This window comes from Corythoichthys intestinalis, chromosome 9 (genome assembly GCF_030265065.1).
Source record: "Corythoichthys intestinalis isolate RoL2023-P3 chromosome 9, ASM3026506v1, whole genome shotgun sequence".
NCBI lineage: Eukaryota > Metazoa > Chordata > Actinopteri > Syngnathiformes > Syngnathidae > Corythoichthys > Corythoichthys intestinalis.
In genome coordinates this window covers 15390020-15410086 of record NC_080403.1, presented here as the reverse complement: position 1 = coordinate 15410086, position 20067 = coordinate 15390020, and the positions used below count along the sequence as shown (strand labels likewise).

Below are 20067 nucleotides of genomic sequence, written 5' to 3'. Positions count from 1 at the left end.
GGGCGCACACTGCAAATCGACATGCAAAGTTTTCCTCTAATTTTCACTGTTTAACCGATAAATCATTTTAATATAAATGCATAAAACTACAAACTTATGAATCTATATTTTATTTTTGATCAGTTTTGACATCAAACAGTATACTACTTAGAAATTAGGTGAACAGGGATTTTTTTTCTCTTTCTGTCGCTGTCACCTGGCACTTCAACCAATCATCAACAGATTTATTGATCGACAAATCACCTGCGAAGACACTGGCCAAACCGGAAATTGACATCCACACGCCACACTTTGTCAACATGGAGGAGCGTATCATTTTAGCAGTAAGCGACCAGCACATACTTTGTGATATCAATCGGCATTTTTGCGACATAAAAAAAAAAGCAGCAGTATGGGAAGTTGTTGGTCCTCAGAAAAGACCGGAAATTTCAAAATTCCCCTTCAACTTCATAGCTAATCAGAGACGCTGTCGCTTGCCGCTGCAGTTGCATCACGCCCCGTGTGTTGGCTTTCAGCTCAACAGCGATGAGTTTCTCATTTCGCCATCGCTCATTACCTCCCGTGTGTCGACAGTGCTGGCGGGTTATTTGGAAAGAAAGTAGTCACTTATTGTTTTCACCATGGTTCGCAATTGATGTCAAGTTTTCCCGCTGCCCCAATTATAACCCGCTTCACGCATCGCCCACCTACACCTTCTTTATCTTCTGTTGTAATTTCCCTTGGCAAACAAGCTTGTTACATTACCGCCAACTAGTGGGTAACCGTGAAAGAGTTTGTCAACAACAACAACAAAACAAACAAACAAACAAACAAAACAAAATGCGACTGGTCGTGCATGTGCTAGTCGATGAAAAAAATACTCGTACTGGCTCTAATTTCAGTTGCAAAATTCGACCACTTGGTCGCAGTCTAGAGCGCTGGGGGTATCACAACACAATTAGCTACATTATGCTTGTAACAATATCAGTTTGATATCGGTATTGGATTTTTGGAGTTTGACAATATCGGGATATCGGTTGAAAAGTCATTATCGGACAACTCTAAAAAAAAAACATTTTGGATCAATATGGCAATATGGATCTGTATGATAAAATAAATTCTGAAACTGTGGCGAACTCATGTAAAGTTGGAAAACAGTCTTACCTGCATGCGGGTCTCGGTGGTGCTCCCAAGTAAAGCCGCCAGTTCCCAAAGCCACAGCGTACCCACAACTGCCGTACGAATCCTCAAAATCGCATCCGCCTGAAAATCAACAAATAAGAAGGGCAAATGTCAGACAACAGTGAAGGTAACCCTTTGTTGGGCACTCATTTTGGATACCACTGACGGCGCTGGAATCCCTGATTCTACACTGCTACTTTTATGGCGCGTTTTCCGCCGCATTAGCCTTCGGTGCTAGCCCGGGGTGTTAAACGTGCGCTCTCTTGCCACCGTACCCTGCCTCCGCACGCCACATTAATGAGCTGTACACCCCGCAAGTCAGTCTGTGTCTGTGTTAGGGTTGTCAAAAGTATCGAAAAGTATCGATACCACTTAAAATGGATTTGGCATCTACTAGGGACAAACCCATGCAAGCGTTAAAACTGCCCTAAAAACAACAGGAAGTGACCTGGAAAGGTCCTATAATCAGCAGGAAGTGACAGAAAATTAGCAGCAAGTGAACCAGGAATGCCCAAAATCAATAGGAAATGATTCCAAATAACTGGACATGACCCAAGAAGAAGTGGCCCAAAATACAAAGTGACCTGGGAATTATCAAGAAACAACAGGAAGTGACCTGGAAATGCCCTAAATTAATCAGGAAGTAACCAAATAATCAACATAAAGTTAATGGAAATCAACAGGAAGTAATTCAAAATGAATATGAAGTGACACCCAGAATGCCAGAAAATGAAGAGAATTGACCCCGGAATGCCTCTAAATCGACACGAAGTAATGCATGAAGGCCCCCAAATTAAGACATTCACAACCATTGATGGCGATAGACGTCCAATCCATTGGAGGTGAAAGGGATGGCAGCGAATGAGCAAACGTCAATTTTCTAAAATCTAAAATGTACTCTTTGTATTGTGCTGTTCATCGTGTAGCTTATTGTGTGCTTAGTTGTTTACTGCGTATTTTTTCCGCCCCTGGTGCGAGCTCTTTGTTAGCAGTTATTAAATCAGCTGTCAGCCGCCGCCGTCTTCCCATTAAGCCGCTTAAAAGCATATGCTGGCATCCACGCACTCGCCGACGTGATCTAAGCGAGCAGTAAAAGGAGCATTTAGATCGGGCGGCCGCGGGCGTCCTCTCCTCTCCTCTCGTCTCGTCTTTCGTGAGCTGCTGCCTCGCGTCGCCGCGCGTTAGGCGAAGTTCACGTCAAGTCCGCCGATAACCGCTCGCCTTTCTGCATGTTTGTCGTCATTCTCGTTTGCTTCCGAATGAGAGCTTCCCACTGTCGTGAATATTTATGAGAATCCCTGAAAGCGGCCTCCAAATATTAGCAAAATCGGCTAATTGCTAACACATACAATATCAAAGACCCCACCTCAAAAAAAGCAGCATCATTGAAAGTGCAAGACCAAATGTCTATTTTTGGTCATTTAATAAAAAACTAACTTTAATATTATAATATAATGAATTAATTCCGTTTCTGGAGAAATTGCGTGTGAATGCTTGTCGGTTCTCTCCTAGGCCACTTACTGTTGATTTGACGGCACTTCTGGCTCACTTCCTCTAGATTCTGAGTAATTTCCGAGTGACGTCTTGATTATTTTGGTCACTTCCTGATGATTTTGGGCAATACCCAGTTAAATTCCTGTTGATTTCAGGTCAGTCCCTGTTCATTTTGAGCATTTTATTTCTGGGTCACATCCTGTTTGTTTTGGGACATTTCTAGGTCATTCCCTGATGATTTAGGGCAGTGCTTCCCAATTATTTTCTGTTACGCCCCCCCAAGGAAGACGTAAATGTTTCGCGCCCCCCCAACTCTGCCGCCACTGTAAATAGTATCATTTGTCTATAATATTCCTATTATAAGTACACCTCTGCTTCACATTGTATCCTTTTTTCTATTAGAGAAAATAACAGATATCAACTTATAAAATATAACTTTATTAACATTGTTTTGTTTGTAACAGAAAACACTTAACGCGCATCAATTTGCCTGAATTTAAAAAAAAAAAAAAAAAAGTCACATCCAAACTGTAAAAATACACTCAAGGTAAATTTTTGACTATTTGATGCTGAAAAATAAAATCAGTAAATAATAACAAATTCAAATTGATTAAAAAACATGAACTCATGAGGACAATATGCCAAAAAATTTGACCGAAAAAAACAAAACTGAATAGAAGAAAGAAAGAAAAAAAAAGTATCTTTGGACAGAATGACAGTTTTTATTTTCGCTGCTCACAGTATCACCTCCAGTTTGCAATGGTGTGGGGTTAAATTGCACTGAGCATGCTAAAAGTGCTCACTGGTTTACTGATATAACACTGACAAAGCGGGACGATTGTTGGCAATATTCGGCACGTTTCCGTTGAAAAACAACCAAGCGGCTTATCAATGAGATTGGGGTCTAATGTCTTTAAGTGGCGTCTTAATTGATTTGGCTTCCGGCTGTCCGCTATAATCATTTTTAGACACAGTAAACAGTGGTCTTTCCTCATCTACCACTGTATTAAATGTCAAAGCCAAAAGGCAAACGGCCCGAAAAAAGCGCATTCTTTGCGGCCGAGGGAGAAGCATAGGTGAGGGTGTTCGTCGTGAAGATCCAAAGCCGAAAATGGCAGCTTTCGGGCGGACACGTGAGAACCGGAGAAGACAGTGGGTCGCTGCGTGAGTCCGGCCGGAAAACGGCTTTCGAAAACGGCGCACAGCTCTCCAGCTCTTCATGAGTCACTTCCGTGTGCTCTTGCTTACTTCAAAAATACTGCGCGCACTTTGAAAATGAGAGCGCAACTGCCACCCACTGAGTGGATGTGCAAGTACACTTTATTCTAGTACGGCAAAAAAAAAAAAAAAAAAACATGTTCCCCGAGGCCACACGCGCCACCCCTGGCATCGCTCTGCGCCCCCCCCCCCCCCCCCCCCCCCCCGAGGGCGCACCCCAGTATTTGAGAAGTACTGATTTAGGGCTATTTCTGTGTCACTTCATAGTGTTTTGGGGCCTTTCCAGGTCACTTCCTATTGATATGTGGTCACTTCCTGTGCTTCTGGGGCATTTCCAGGTCATGTCCTTCTGTGCTGCCTTCATGTGGTGTCGTAATTATGGAAAATGCCACTTGTCGAGTCGAAAATTGCATGTGAACACCCCCTCAAGTCGTATTTTCAACTGGAAAACTGGGATTTTATTATGATACCCAAGTTTCTGAAATGGGTGGACCGTTTTCTTTTCAAAATATCGGAGCGCGAACAAGAAGTTGTGAATGGTAAGAAAGAAATGGTAAGTTTTTTAGGGAAGATGTATTGTCAATTTTATGTTTTTTGACACCAGCATAATAACATAATGTACACATTTCTAAAAGTCTTATTTTTTTTAACCAAGTGTTTGTTAAAATGTTCAGTTGGAACCAAATCTTGGAGGTTTGCATTTTAATGCATACCTTTTCTTGTTGTAGCAGATGTATTAAAACCGTTTCCCCACGCAACAAACCAAAATGAAGTCCTTGTCTGCTGTTGTTTTTTTTTGTTTTTTGTTTTGCTATGACTACAAAAGCACATGAACAGGACATACTCACAATTACCTATTAGTGAGTGGTAAAGATTATCTATCTCAGAGCATGTGAAGGCATCATTGATTTTAGGTCATTTTCAGTTGTTTTGGAGACATTTCATTTCTAGGTCACTTCCTGTTGATTTTGGGGCATTTCCAGGTCACTTCCTATTGATATAAATTGCTTTCCTGTTAATCGACGGACAACCCCAAATTGCTTTCTGTTGATTTGTTGAATTTAAAATTCATTTAAAAAGGAAATCAACTGGTTCTGGCCCCCCAATAACAGTCTAAAGTATTTTATTTTCATAATGAGCACCCTATAAATTGTTAAACGCCCCGAAGGCATACATGCTAACATTTTCCTCATCACTTTCCAGCTTTGTTTACATGATGCATATCATTACACACATCCTAGTTAAGTGTGTGTATGTGGGGAGGGGGGTTGTGAATATTAATGTTACTGCTGTTTACAATCTCCGGTCTAAAAGTAGAAGACTTTGAATTCTTGGCTTCCTAATGAGATGAACGAGGGGGCGCTAAATGCTAATGACGCGCCACATCGACAAATGGCTCTAATGGAGCTCGCATTTATGTTAGAATTGATTTCAAGTGGGCTGCCACAAACCATGATTTTGATAGTCGATTAATCACTGATTATTTTAGACGTCCAGTCTGCGGTGTCCAATCGTCCTTGTGCTGTTAATTAAAATGAGTTTGTCACGAATAGATATCCGACCCATTTGAACTGGGAGGGATGGCAGCAAATAAACATCCGTTTGAGTTTTTCACTGCAACTGCAATGTCATTCTCTAATGTCTATTGCTGTCAATGGCAGTAGAGCATGAATTATTTTGTGAAATCCCGCTGGTCAAGGGATTCTCACGGGAGGGGAATCAAAATTTTATTAATTCCGTGATTGGGATGGGACGGGAATAATAATCAAAGGGAGCAGGAACACATAAGTCAGGGGTCGGCAACCCATGTTTTGAGAGCCGCATGCGGCTCTTTAGCGCTGCTGAAGTGGCTCCCAGGAGCATATCAAAAATGTTTGAAAATGGAAAAAGATGGGGGAGGGAAATATACATATTTTTTTGTTTCAACATGGTTTCTGTAGGAGTACAAACATGACACAAACAATCTTAACGTTTTCCAATGCTGTAAAAATGTGTACAATAATTATTACATTTCAACATTTCTGTCAATGCAGATTTGCGTCATAGCCTGCGACACACGTTTCTATCAGCAGGGCAACTGTTGTAAACACACTGGTGGCTATATGATGGGCCAAGAATCCCAAAGAGGAAAAGGGGAAAAAAATCTGAGGAGAACAGAGGATTCAATGTTTCTTGCACCGAATCAATTGAATTCATTGCCAATGCAGAAGGAAACTTCAGCAATCAGCAAATCAAGGACATTAATTCGGCGGCAGCATACGCAATTGCCTGTGATGAGTCGTGTGATATGTTATCGATATTGAACACCCTGCGCTTTTATGCAGGTACATGAACTCCGATTATCTACTTTACCTTTTCAAAAGGGTGCCGTTTTGTTGCCCAGATAAGGGGCACGTTATGGACATTCTATTTTGTTGTTGTTGTTTTTTTTATCTTCAAAATACAAATGACATCAAAATTCGGATTTCTTTATTGCAATTCGTACAACAACAAATAGTCACGTGGTGCGTCATTCTCTACAGAATGCACTGCAAGAAAAATAAACATTTATTCATGAAGGCTCATTATGTATTTAGAGCCAACTTAGTCATTTTGATAATACGCTAATATAGGTAATATAGATACATACAACATGTGTTGCCTTCATTATAATGCTTATATAAGGCTTTTGATTTTTTTGCGGCTCCAGACATATTTGTTTTTTGTTATTTTGCCTAATATGGCTCTTTCAACATTTTGGGTTGCCGACCCCTGACATAAGTAGATGATGATTTTCACCGGTATTAAAAAACCTAGAGGACTGAAGCATCTATTTTTGCTGTTTTATTTTCGTGGACCAACACTATCTAGACTTGCGTTGGCACTATAAAAGAAGTAAACATTCACAGTGTTTCCCCTTGGAATTTTTGAAGCTGTGGTGGTGGTGGGCTACATCGGAGTCGACACATTCACAGTGTTTCCCCTCGGAATTTTTGAAGCTGTGGTGGTGGTGGGCTACATCGGTTTTTTCACATTCATTTTTTCCAAGAAGAACCATAACATTTTATTTGACGTGCTATTTCAGAGGAATTCTGGCAAAAAGTGCATAAATAATGAACTATACAGTGGGGCAAATAAGTATTTAGTCAACACCCAATTGTGCAAGTTCTCCAACTTGAAAAGATTAGAGAGGCCTGTGATTGTCAACATGGGTAAACCTCAACCATGAGAGACAGATTGTGGAAAAAAAAAACAGAAAATCACATTGTTTGATTTTTAAAGAATTTCTTTCCAAATTAGAGTGGAAAATAAGTATTTGGTCACCTACAAACAAGCAAGATTTCTGGCTGTCAAAGAGGTCTAATTTCTTCTAAGGAGGTCTAACGAGGCTCCACTCGTTATCTGTATTAATGGCACCTGTTTCAACTCATTATCGATATAAAAGACACCTGTCCAAAATCTCAGTCAGTCACACTCCAAACTTCACTGTGGCCAAGACCAAAGAGCTGTCGAAGGACACCAGAGACAAAATTGTAGACCTGCACCAGGCTGGGAAGACTGAATCTGCAATAGGTAAAATGCTTGGTGTAAAGAAATCGACTTTGGTAGCAATTATTTGAAAATGGAAGACATACAAGACCACTGATAATCTCCCTCGATCCGGGGCTCCATGCAAGAGCTCACCCCGTGGCGTCAAAATGTTAACAAGAACGGTGAGCAAAAATACCAGAACCACACGGGGGGACCTAGTGAATGACCTACAGAGAGCTGGGACCACAGTAACAAAGGCTACTATCAGTTACACAATGCGCCGCCAGGGACTCAAATCCTGCACTGCCAGACGTGTCCCCCTGCTGAAGAAAGTACTCGTCCAGGCCCGTCTGCGGTTCGCTAGAGAGCATTTGGATGATCCAGAAGCTGACTGGGAGAATGTGTTATGGTCAGATGGTCAGATTTTGGTAGAAACACAAGTTCTCGTGTTTGGAGGAGAAAGAATACTGAATTGCATCCGAAAAACACTATACCCACTGTGAAGTATGAGGGTGGAAACATCATGCTTTGGGGCTGTTTTTCTGCAAAGGGACCAGGACGACTGATCTGTGTAAAGGAAAGAATGAATGGGGCCATGTATCGAGAGATTTTGAGTGAAAATCTCCTTCCATTGAAGATGAGACGTGGCTGGATCTTTCAGCATGACAATGATCCCAAACGCACAGCCAGGGCAACAAAGGAGTGGTTTCGTAAGAAGCATTTCAAGGTCCTGGAGTGGCCTAGCCAGTCTCCAGGTCTCAACCCCATAGAAAATCTGTGGAGGGAGTTGAAAGTCAGTGTTGCCCAACGACAGCCCCAAAACATCACTGCTCTAGAGGAGATCTGCATGGAGGAATGGGCCAAAATACCAGTAACAGTGTCTGAAAAGCTTGTGAAGAGTTACAGAAAACGTTTGGCCTCCATTATTGCCAACAAAGCGTACATAACAAAGTATTGAGATGAACTTTTGGTACTGACCAAATACTTATTTTCCACCATGATTTGCAAATAAATTCTTTAAAAATCAAACAATGTGATTTTCTGTTTTTTTTTTCCACATTCTGTTTCTCATGGTTGAGGTTTACCCAGTTTGACAATTACAGGCCTCTCTAATATTTTCAAGTGGGAGAACTTGCACAATTAGTGGTTGACTAAATACTTATTTGCCCCACTGTATAAAATTATTCAGACGTTGTACTGCCCAAAACGGAGTGTTTCCTTGTGCACTGCCCGACAGCCAGCTAACACTGAATGTGCTTCAATAAACGACAAAGCTGGGTCTTTTCTTTCCTTTTGGTGAAGTTACTCATTTTTCTACTGTGAAACTATAACACAGAAAAATCCACGTATTCAACACTCACTACACTACAAACTGTACAACACACTTACATACACACATATATATATATATATATATATATATATATATATATATATATATATATGATATCTAGATATCAAAACTTGCTTGAGCTACTACTAGTCTGAAGCAAAGGCTGGCTTCTATAATACAACAAGATATAAGAAGTTGTGTACGTATGGCTTTTCTCCAAAGGGGTATGCATACACTGCGCATCAATTGATTACGGTAAAGGTAAAATACGTACAGACATACTGTATATTTATGAGGCGGAAACATAGCAGAAAGCACTTACGAGTGTCATGCGACCAATAGCTCTGTTCAAGTAAATGAATTGTGAGCCAAACAGTCACAAAATAGATGCAGTGAATTATTCTGACCGACAGGTGGCAGCAACTGGTTTCCCACACTGGCGCATATAGCAGCACAGACGTATTGTTAAATTATACAAATTATAAATGGATCTTTAAATTTAAATAGAAAATCTAATTTGCAAGGCGTGGCTGCTTTTATTTTGGTGTGGCGGTGCGCCACAATCTTTTATGTGTAGGGGAAACCCTGCAATATCCCAAGTTTCCAACCCTTCGACTTACAGCTGCTATATTTGCACGGCTGCTATATTTGCGCGGACTCAACATGGGGAACGGTAGAAGTGAGAACACGAAGAGAGAACAACACATGAAACTCGGAAATAATGACCTATTGGTTAATCTAGAGGAGGTTGTAGGAGGAAGGTCCAAGTTATTGGAAAACTTCTTCAGAGTGGAAAGCGACGGTGCCACTGCAAAATACGTGGTGTGTAAAAAATGTGCAGGACTATTAAAATACTGAGGTGACTTGGGGATGAGTGGTCTCAATTGATTTTAAACTGCATTAAATAGAGTAATCTAAAAAGACCAGTCCATTGACTTTCCAAATTACCAACCTAGAGGTGTTTTTTAAAAATAAAAAAATTGAAAAAAAAAACGGGAGTGGGAGTAATTTCACTGGAAGTGGGACAGGATTGGGAGTCATTCTACAGGAGTGGGACGGGATGGGATTTACTTTTAGACTCAGCCCCGGAAACGGAATGCAATGGGAATTTTTCTCTAGGACCGGGAGGGAACGGCAGTGAAAATCTTCTCCCGATTCATGCTCTAAATGGCAGTGAAAGACTTAATTTTGGGGCATTTATGGGCCACTTCCAGTTGACTGTGGGATATTCTTGGGTCACTTCCTGTTATTTTGGGCCATTCCAGGGTCACCTCATGTTCATTTTGAATGACTTCCTGTTAATTTTGGGGTGTTCCCGGGTCACTTCCTGTCGATTTTCATTTAAAAAAACATTTTTTTCAATCTGATTACTGGGAAGAATTTGATAGATCAATCTGTTCTTCATAGCATTAGTTGTAGCACCATCTTATTTTGTTAGCATTAATTCAATATTTTTTTCTGCTATTACCTCCTACTCCAAATGGATTCGACACCCATCACTGTCAATGGCAGTGGATGACTTGATTTAGGGAAATTTATGGGTCACTTCACTCCCTCTTGATTTTGGGGCATTCCTGGATCACTTTGCAGCAGTAAACAACATAACAATGAGACTCACATACAGTCTTGATTGAATGAATGTGATCCCCTGAGTTGTAGTAATTGTTTTTGTGCTACCCACTTTTTTACCGTGCTTAATAACACAGACACACGCACGAACGTCACGGGACTCAACGGTGCTGCATTTTATGTGTACGTCCCTGAGCTGTTTCAGTGTCAAGCGCTAATCATCTGGAGTTGCCACATTTTACAACTTTGGGCCTTTATTTTACAGATCAATTCATCATTTTTCAGAAGCCTTGAAAAAGAAACGACTCATTTGACTGAATAAGCCGCTTTTCTTTCTTTCAACTGAGCTCATCCGTGGAAGAAAAGATCAACAAAATTCAAAATAAAGGAAGCAAAAGTCTCACTTTAAGCAAAAGACCCATTCACACACCTCTAATAGAGTACTTTGAAATTATATTTGAATATATACCACGAGGTGTTTACAGTATTAATCCCCGAATACGAACTACTCATTGTGGCGGTGCTTTGTTAAGAAAAGCTATCCACATGTATGTTTGTATGTCGTGTGCATTTTCCTGTCCCACTTTTCAACTTTGACCAATTCTCACCGTTTAAACTTGGAAGCCCCGTTCATTTCCAACGGCTAAAACAGTTCAAATTTCAAAATGCATCTGATTCTACATTTTGCAATCCAAGTCACATCATTTATTATTTATAATTCTTTAGATGTACAAAAAATTGTATACAGTTATTGTCAAGGACGTGCGGTTTAACTAAAATTTTAATTAAAAAAAAAAAACACCCCATGTATTGACAGTTGCCTCATTCATTTCCATTTGGGGGAAAATGCCCCAAGTGACCCGAAAAAGTGAAGTGATCAATAAACAAGAAGTGATGCAGCAATACACTAAATCCAACAGGAAGTGACCCAAACCAGCATGCAGTGACCAAAGAATAGGAAGTGATGCTGAAATACCATCCATCCATCCATCCATTATCTTCTGCTTAGTCCGGGGTCGGGTCGCGGGGGCAGCAGCTTTAGCAGGGAAGCCCAGACTTCCCTCTCCCCAGCGACTTCAGCCAGCTCCTCCGGCGGGATTCCAAGGCGTTCCCAGGCCAGCCGAGCGACACAGTCTCTCCAGCGTGTCCTGGGTCGACCCCGGGGACTCCCGCCGGTGGGACATGCCCGGAACACCTCTCCAGGGAGGCGTCCAGGAGGCATTCGAACCGGATGCCCGAGCCACCTCAACTGGCTCCTCTCAACGCGGAGGAGTAGCGGCTCGACACCAAGCCCCTCCCAGATGACCGAGCTTCTCACCCTATCTCTAAGGGAGAGCCCGGACACCCTGCGGAGGAAACTCATTTCGGCCGCTTCTATCCGGGATCTTGTTCTTTCGGTCACGACCCACAGCTCGTGACCATAGGTGAGGGTAGGAACGTAGATCGACCGGTAAATCGAGAGCTTCGCCTTTTGGCTCAGCTCCTTCTTCACCACAACGGACCGGTGCAGAGTCCGCATCACTGCAGACGCTGCACCGATCCGCCTGTCAATCTCCCGCTCCCTCCTACCCTCACTCGTGAACAAGACCCCAAGATACTTGAACTCCTCCACTTGGGGCAGGATCTCCTCCCCGACCCGGAGAGGGCATGCCACCCTTTTCCGGCTGAGGACCATGGTCTCGGATTTGGAGGTGCTGATCTTCATCCCAACCGCTTCACACTCGGCTGCGAACCGCCCCAATGAGAGTTGGAGGTCACGGCTTGATGAAGCCAACAGCACCACATCATCTGCAAAAAGCAGAGATGAAATGCTGAGGCCACCAAACCAGACACCCTCAACGCTTTGGCTGCGCCTAGAAATTCTGTCCATAAAAATTATGAACAGAATCGGTGACAAAGGGCAGCCTTGGCGGAGTCCAATCCTCACTGGGAACGAATTCGACTTACTGCCAGCAATGCGGACCAGACTCTGACACCGGTCGTACAGGCCTTACCAAGGGGCTCGGTACCCCGTACTCGCGGAGCACCCTCCACAGGACTCCCCCAGGCACACGGTCGAACGCCTTCTCCAAATCCACAAAACACATGTAGACTGGTTGGGCGAACTCCCATGCACCCTCCAGGACCCTGCCGAGGGTGTAGAGCTGGTCCATTGTTCCACGGCCAGGACGAAAACCACACTGCTCCTCCTGAATCCGAGATTCGACTTCCCGACGGACCCTCCTCTCCAGCACCCCTGAATAGACTTTACCGGGGAGGCTGAGGAGTGTGATCCCTCTATAATTGGAACACACCCTACGGTCCCCCTTTTTGAAAAGAGGGACCACCACCCCGGTCTGCCAATCCAGAGGCACTGTCCCGATGTCCACGCGATGTTGTAGAGGCGTGTCAGCCATGACAGCCCTACAACATCCAGAGCCTTTAGGAACTCCGGGCGGATCTCATCTACCCCCGGGGCCTTGCCACCGAGGAGCTTACCAACCGCCTCAGTGACTTCAACCCCAGAGATCGAAGAGCCCACCTCAGTCCCCAGACCCTGCTTCCTCAAAGGAAGGCGTGTCGGTGGAATTGAGGAGGGCTTCGAAGTATTCTCCCCACCAACTCACGACGTCCCGAGTCGAGGTCAGCAGTACACCATCTTCACTATACACAGTGTTAATGGTGCACTGCTTTCCTCTCCTCAGACGCCAGATGGTGGACCAGAATTTCCTCAAAGCCGTCCGGAAGTCGTTTTCCATGGCCTCGCCGAACTCCTCCCATGTCCGAGTTTTTGCCTCAGCGACCGCCGAAGCCGCAGTCCGCTTGGCCAGCCGGTACCTGTCAGCTGCCTCCGGAGTCCCACAGGCCAAAAAGGCCTGATAGGCCTCCTTCTTCAGCTTGACGGCATCCCTTACCACTGGTGTCCACCAGCGGGTTTGGGGATTGCCGCCACGACAGGCACCAACCACCTTACGGCCACAGCTCTGATCGGCCGCCTCAACAATGGAGGTGCGGAACATGCCTCACTCGGACTCAATGTCCCCCACTTCCCCCGGGACAAGGGAGAAGTTCTGCCGGAGGTGGGTGTTGAAACTCTTTCTGACAGGGGACGTTCCCAGCAGACCCTCACAATACGTTTGGGCCTGCCAGGTCTGGCCAGCAACTTCCCCCGCCATCGGAGCAAACACACCACCAGGTGGTGATCAGTTGACAGATCCGCCCCTCTCTTCACCCAAGTGTCCAAAACATGTGGCCGCAAGTTCGATAACAAGATTACAAAGTCGATCATTGAACTGCGGCCTAGGGTGTCCTGGTGCCAAGTGCTGAAATACCCTAAAATAAATTGGGAATGACTCAAAATATGCAGGAAGTGACTCCTTAATGCCTCAAAATGTGCAGGAAGTGAAAAATCAACAGGAAATCACCTTTAAATACCCTACATTAAAGTGTATCACAAAAGTGGGTACACCCCTCACATTTCTGCAGATATTTAGGTATATCTTTTCATGGGATAACACTGACAAAATGACACTTTGACACAATGAAAAGTAGTCTGTGTGCAGCTTATGTTACAGAGTTAATTTATTTTCCCCTCAAAATAACTCAAAATATAGCCATTAATATCTAAACCCCTGGCAACAAAAGTGAGTACACCCCTTAGAAACTATAGTACATCCCTAAATGTCCAAATTGAGTACTGCTTGTCATTTTCCCTTCAAAATGTCATGTGACTCGTTACAGGAGTGCTGTCAGCATTGCTGCAGAAGAGGTGGGGGGGTCAGCCTGTTAGTGCTCAGACCACACGCCGCACTCTACATCAAATTGGTGTGCATGGCTGTCACCCCAAGAGGAAGCCTCTTCTGAAGACGGTACACAAGAAAGCCCGCAAACAGTTTGCTGAAGACATGTCAATAAAGCACATGGATTACTGGATCCATGTCCTATGGTCTGATGAGACGGGCGGGCTTTCTGGTGTACAGTTAGCTGGAAGCTGACCAAGGAAGTGACCCGGGAATGACCCACAATCATCAGAAAGTCACCAAAATTAACAGAAAGTGTCCGGTAAGCGCCGCAACACCAACAGAAAGTGACCCGAAATCAATAGTGACCACTGAACAAGTTGTTATCCAGAAATATTTTAAAATCAACAGGAAATGATCCAAATGTACAGGAAGTCATCCCGGAATGACCCAAAAGGTGAAGGAAGTTACCCACAATCTACATAAGTGACCTATATGTACCCTAAAATTAACAAGTGAGCTAAAATTAACTTATTGCCCGCAGTTGAAAAATACAGCCATACAATTCTTTTAAAGTGGGAGAACAGACTGTGAATGCTCATCTTAAGTGCCACCGATTGCTTTTGTCCTACTTCAAATGGCTGGACAACTACTAGGAATAACTCATTTAAAGCCTTGTTATTTAATTTTAGGAGCCACGTTATATGACCTCTATCACCATCAATGGCAGTCAAAGAGTTAATTTGCTGGTGGGCATTAACAAGGACTGACAACAATCCACAAGGTTGAGAGAAAAGAGTGCGCCCCCAGGTGGCCACACAGGTCCAAGGTCAGTGACAGGCTACCCGGGGCATAGAAACAGGAAGTAGGTCAGCTACACTCGCAAAAAAAGATGGTTTCCAGCTATGAAAGGTGCACGCACCTGTCCAAAGGTATTACTCTAAAAGTACACATATGCAAACCCATAAAAACATGCCTATAGCCATCAGCGTCCTTGCATACGATACACACACGTGTGCACACTCTGACCTGCTTTGTGCAACCTCAGGTGGTGAAACCACACACACGTTTATACTTTAATAATATATACTGTATACAGGAAATCACAGTATATAAATTAACTTAGATTAAATTGAGTAGTTGGTGTTGAATACATATATATATATATGCACACAGGTATTCCCCAGATTATGAGTCGACGTACCCGATTTACGTGATTTCAACTTTGCAACACCGGAGTCTCGTCCGCCAATTTCTCTACAGTCGATTAATTTTTTTTTGTTGCGTAAGTGTCTTCTCCGCCATTTTGTCGTCATTTCTTATCTGATCTTATTTTTTATTTTAGTTTATCAATATGACATATAATTCATATTTTTTGGGTGAATTCAGATTTATGCTGAAATTCCAGTTACATCGCCAGCATAGGAACGTAACTCGTTCGAAACCTATGGATGGATGGATGGATAGATATACACAGACAGACAGAGAGAGACGACCACCCACGTTTCAAGTGAGCAAAAGTATTCAAACATGTGACTGAAGGGTGTTTTTAGTTGCCCATGAATAAAATTTTGAAATCAACAAAAACTATAAAAAAAATAAAATAAAAAACTGAAAAACCACAAATACAAATTACGAAAAATCAAAAAACCATGGTAAACCTTGAGTTTTTAGTCTTTATTGGGCACTCATTCTCTGCCATTGATGGCACTAGACATCCAATCCATTTTGACCAATAAGTGAACCAAAATACCCTAGAATGAATCGGAAGTGACCAAAAATATACAGTGAGTGAGAGAAACGCATTCCCCTGATATTTCTCAGGAAATATTCTAGTTATTTGGACATTTTCCTTTTGGTCAGTTTCCTTCCGCTGACACGAGAATGTCTTTCCCTCTTATTTTTCGGTCTCGGCAGCTGCGCGGTGGGCTGAGGAAGAGCCAAGGGGGGCTAATTGATTGACAGACGGTCCGATTGAGGTGCTCGAGCGGAACCCGCGCACACACACACACAAAAAAAAAAAACACCTCAGGGACTTGTCTTCACCTCCACTTTGGCGATGACAGCCTTCACTAACACACGAGGCCGCCTGTCATTTCCTTGGCGGGCTCGGACAGCTCGCCTCGGGCCCGGGGCACGACCTCTGCTCGTAAAAACGTTTCCGTTCACTGACTTTTAAAAAAATTATTATTATTGCGAGTTGGGAAACGTGGCGGAAATGCAGCTCACTCTCGCAGCTGTTTTCTCCCTCATTAACTACTTAGCGGCCATGCGTACTAACGCGCTAACGAGCGCTAACGCGCTTCATTTAGTGTCGGAGCTATGTTTCGGTTTCATGTAGCATCAAATCTGCGTGAACTCATGCGAACATTTGGGCTTGATTTATCGGCAGTTAGGAACAATGTTTTGCAGAGTTGTCAGTGAAAAAAAATGTTGAAACTTTTTTTTTTCCAATAATATGTCTAAAGTAGGGCTGTCAAACGATTAAAATTTTTGATGGAGTTAATTACAGCTTAAAATTGATTAATTGTAATTAATCGCAATTCAAACCATCTCTAAAATATGCCATATTTTTCTGTAAATTATTGTTGGAATGGAAAGATAAGGACACAAGACGGATATATACATTCAACATACGGTACATAAGTACTGTATTTGTTTATTACAACAATAAATCAACAAGATAGCATTAACATTATTAACATTGTTAAAGCGATCCATGGATAGAAAGACTTGTAGTTCTTAAAAAATGAATGTTACTACAAGTTATAGAAATTTTATATTAAAACCCCTCTTAATGTTTTCGTTTCAATAAAATTTGTAAAATTTTCAATCAAAAAATAAACTTGTAGCCCGCCATTGTTGATGTCAATAATTACACAATGCTCATGGGTGCTTAAGCCCATAAAATCAGTCGCACCCAAGCGCCAGCAGAGGGCGACAAAACTCCAAAAAACACAAGTAACAAGTTGACATTGCACTGTGCTGTCATTTTAATCTGTTTGAGCGGGGCATGTGCGTTAATTGCGTCAAATATTTTAACGTGATTAATTTTTTTTTAATTTATTACCGACCGTTAACGCGATAATATAATATAATATAATATAACATAATCTGGGTTCTTCACAGAAAAAAATGCCAGGAACACATAACACAATTGAAAAAAAGAAAAAATATATATATTGTTCAGGGGGCTGGACCAAATGTGGAGGCGGGCCGTATCCGGCCCACGGGCCGTAGTTTGGGGACCCCTGGTGTAAGGTCTCTTGATTCGTCGTTATTCTTCCAGAACACATCAACATTTTGCCATAATGAGCCAAAATATACTTTTTTTTTTTTTACCTGAAATTTTATCTTATTTTCAAAAACCAATTATTCAAAAATCTACATGTACTCATGTAGTAGTAACTTAAATAAATAGTATTAATGCAGTCTCTTTCTTATGTCATTTTTTTTAGAAAGCACACGTTGCCGTATTGAAAAAAAAAAAAAAAATTTCAAGTTTTCTATTTTTTTTTTAATTTTCTTACCGTTTTGTCACCAAATTAAACCAAACCAAACCAAATTTTCATACCTAAATGAACTGTGCTAATGCAACGTCTCGCAATCTGTCATTATTTTGTCAAAAATACACTTACATTTTGCCGTAATAGACCAAAAATGTTTTTCTTATTTGTTTTTTTACGTACATACGGTACATAAGTACTGTATTTGTTTATTATAACAATAAATCAACAAGATGGTTTAAATTAAACATTATTAACATTCTCTTAAAGCAATCCATTGATAGAAAGACTTGTAGTTCTTAAAAGATAAATGTTAGTACAAGTTATAGAAATTTTATATTAAAACCCCTCTTAATGTTTTCATTTTATTAAAATTTGTAAAATTTTCAATCAAAAAATAAACTGGTAGCTCGTCATTGTTGTCAATAATTACACCATGCTCTCTCATAGTACTAACCCATAAGATCAGTTGGACCCAAACGCCAGCAGAGGGCGCCAAACACCAAAAACAAGTAACAAGCGGACATTACACTGTACTGTCATTTTAGTCTGTTTGAGCGGGGCATGTGCGTTAATTGCGTCAAATATTTTTACGTGATTAATTTTAAAAATTAATTACCGCCCGTTAACGCGATAATTTTGACAGCCCTAGTCTAAAGTAAACATTTTGGCAATAACAATAAAGTCAGTCGCTTGAAAATTTGTTGAAAACGAAGAAAGAGTTGAAATATTTTCAATGTCCATGCATTGCTTTTAAGAGGAAAGTCGCCCCTACCAACATGGCTGTCACTGATATACATCACATCTATTTCAAGTGGCATTGAGTGATGATGTTTCACTATCGTTGACAGCGCTAGACCCCCAATCCAATTAAACAGTCAGAATGGACTAGCGCCATCAATGGCAACCAGTGAGTTTAAATATGCTTTAGAGGGGCACGTCACCCCAACCATCATGGCTGTCGCGTAAATACATTCAATCTGTCACACAGTTTTCCATGTTTTTTCATTTATTTTGGGGTTTCGCAGTCTTTCAGACGAATTTGAATCTGTATCGAAAAATCGTGAAAAAACATTCTCAAAAACTGAAAAAAACACACACACAAAAACAGCAAATACTGAGAAAAACAGCAAAAAACACACACACGTAAAAAATCAGGCAACTGCAAAAAGCTGAAAAATCACCAAAAACTGGGAAAAATGTCGCTGCCAGACCTTCCAGCCAAAATGGGTTTGACATCTATCGCCCTCAGTTGCACCTAATGAGTTAATATCCACGCACTGCTTTTTTTTTTTACTTTTTTTTTTTGACAAAACATTTGGCACTGACCAAAAGTCAACCTCTTAAATATTGGATGAGAACGAAGTTTTAACTTATTTTCAGTATTTGCTTTTGAGGGAACATTGCCCCTATCAACATGACTGCCACGTAAACACAGGCTAACACAAGACAAGATTTCATAATATACTGACGGGACACTGCGCGCGTCGCCAATTAATAGGGGGCCTATCTCCGTCAAAGCTGGCCGAGTGAAAACAAAGAAAAAGAGCTTTTTGCATTGAAAATTCTTGTGAATAAATGCTTAAATCTCTGAATTCTTTATAGATATGGACGTAAAATAGTCTTGATTATTGGTTAAAAGCAAAAGCACCGGGCAGTTAGCATTTATTTTACGTAAATACAGTATGTTGAATGTGCTGCTAGTCTTTAAGCCACTGTGGCGCCGCCTTATCACCACAAAGAGCTTTTTACGTTGAAAATTATTGTAAATAAATGCTTAAATCCCTGAATTCTTTATAGATATGGATGTAAAAGTCTCGATTCTTCGTGAAAAGCAAAAACACAAACAAAAACAGTTAGCATTTATTTTGCGTAAATATGTCGAATGTGATGCTGGTCTTTAAGGCACTGTGGCGCCGCCTTATCACCACAAAGAACTTTTGACGTTGAGAATTCCTGTGAATAGATGCTTAAATCCCTGAACTCTTTATAGATATGTACGTAAAACAGTCACGATTCTTGGTTAAAAAACTTTAAAAATGGGCAATTAGCATTTATTTTACGTAAATATTGCGAATTATGACGCCAATGCCGTAGCGGTAAATTTCTCCCATTGATTTTTTTTTCCACAACGTTTCAAAATAGATGCATGGTACGAAAAATATAATAATTACCTTGATCCTGAGACAATCCTTCGTGTTTGTACGCGGTACAGCTTTTGTACTTTTTCAACGCAAATCCAGCGCTAGATCACTGCATGTGTTTGAGAATAACTGCGGCCGACTTCGACCGACTGAAGAGGAGTGTGGGACGGCCCCCTTCTTGAAGGCGTGGTGCAGTGTCTGGGGATTGAGTCCCGTCAATATCATTATGGGGTCTATGCATAAGGATGGTCTCATTAAATTTTAGCTCATTAGCTGTAACTGACTGCAATAGCCGCCCAATCCATTTGAAATGGAAAAAAAGACAACAACAAAAAAAATCTGAATATTATACGTAGGGATCTTTGTTTTGCAAAGCATCTCCACACTTCTGGGTCCTTGACGATTTTTTTGTG

The 20067-nt window shown here is 41.7% G+C and overlaps 1 protein-coding gene across 5 annotated transcripts in view; it reads right to left on the bottom strand.

The window, feature by feature from the left end:
* ptprt (protein tyrosine phosphatase receptor type T) overlaps positions 1 to 20067 on the bottom strand; it is a 262227-nt gene that overhangs the window by 232988 nt on the left and 9172 nt on the right. For all 5 annotated transcript variants that reach the window (XM_057846399.1, XM_057846400.1, XM_057846401.1 and 2 more), the window contains exon 2: positions 1144 to 1242. In XM_057846399.1, the coding sequence (XP_057702382.1) occupies positions 1144 to 1242 (99 nt within the window). The remainder of the gene's footprint in view (positions 1 to 1143; positions 1243 to 20067) is intronic.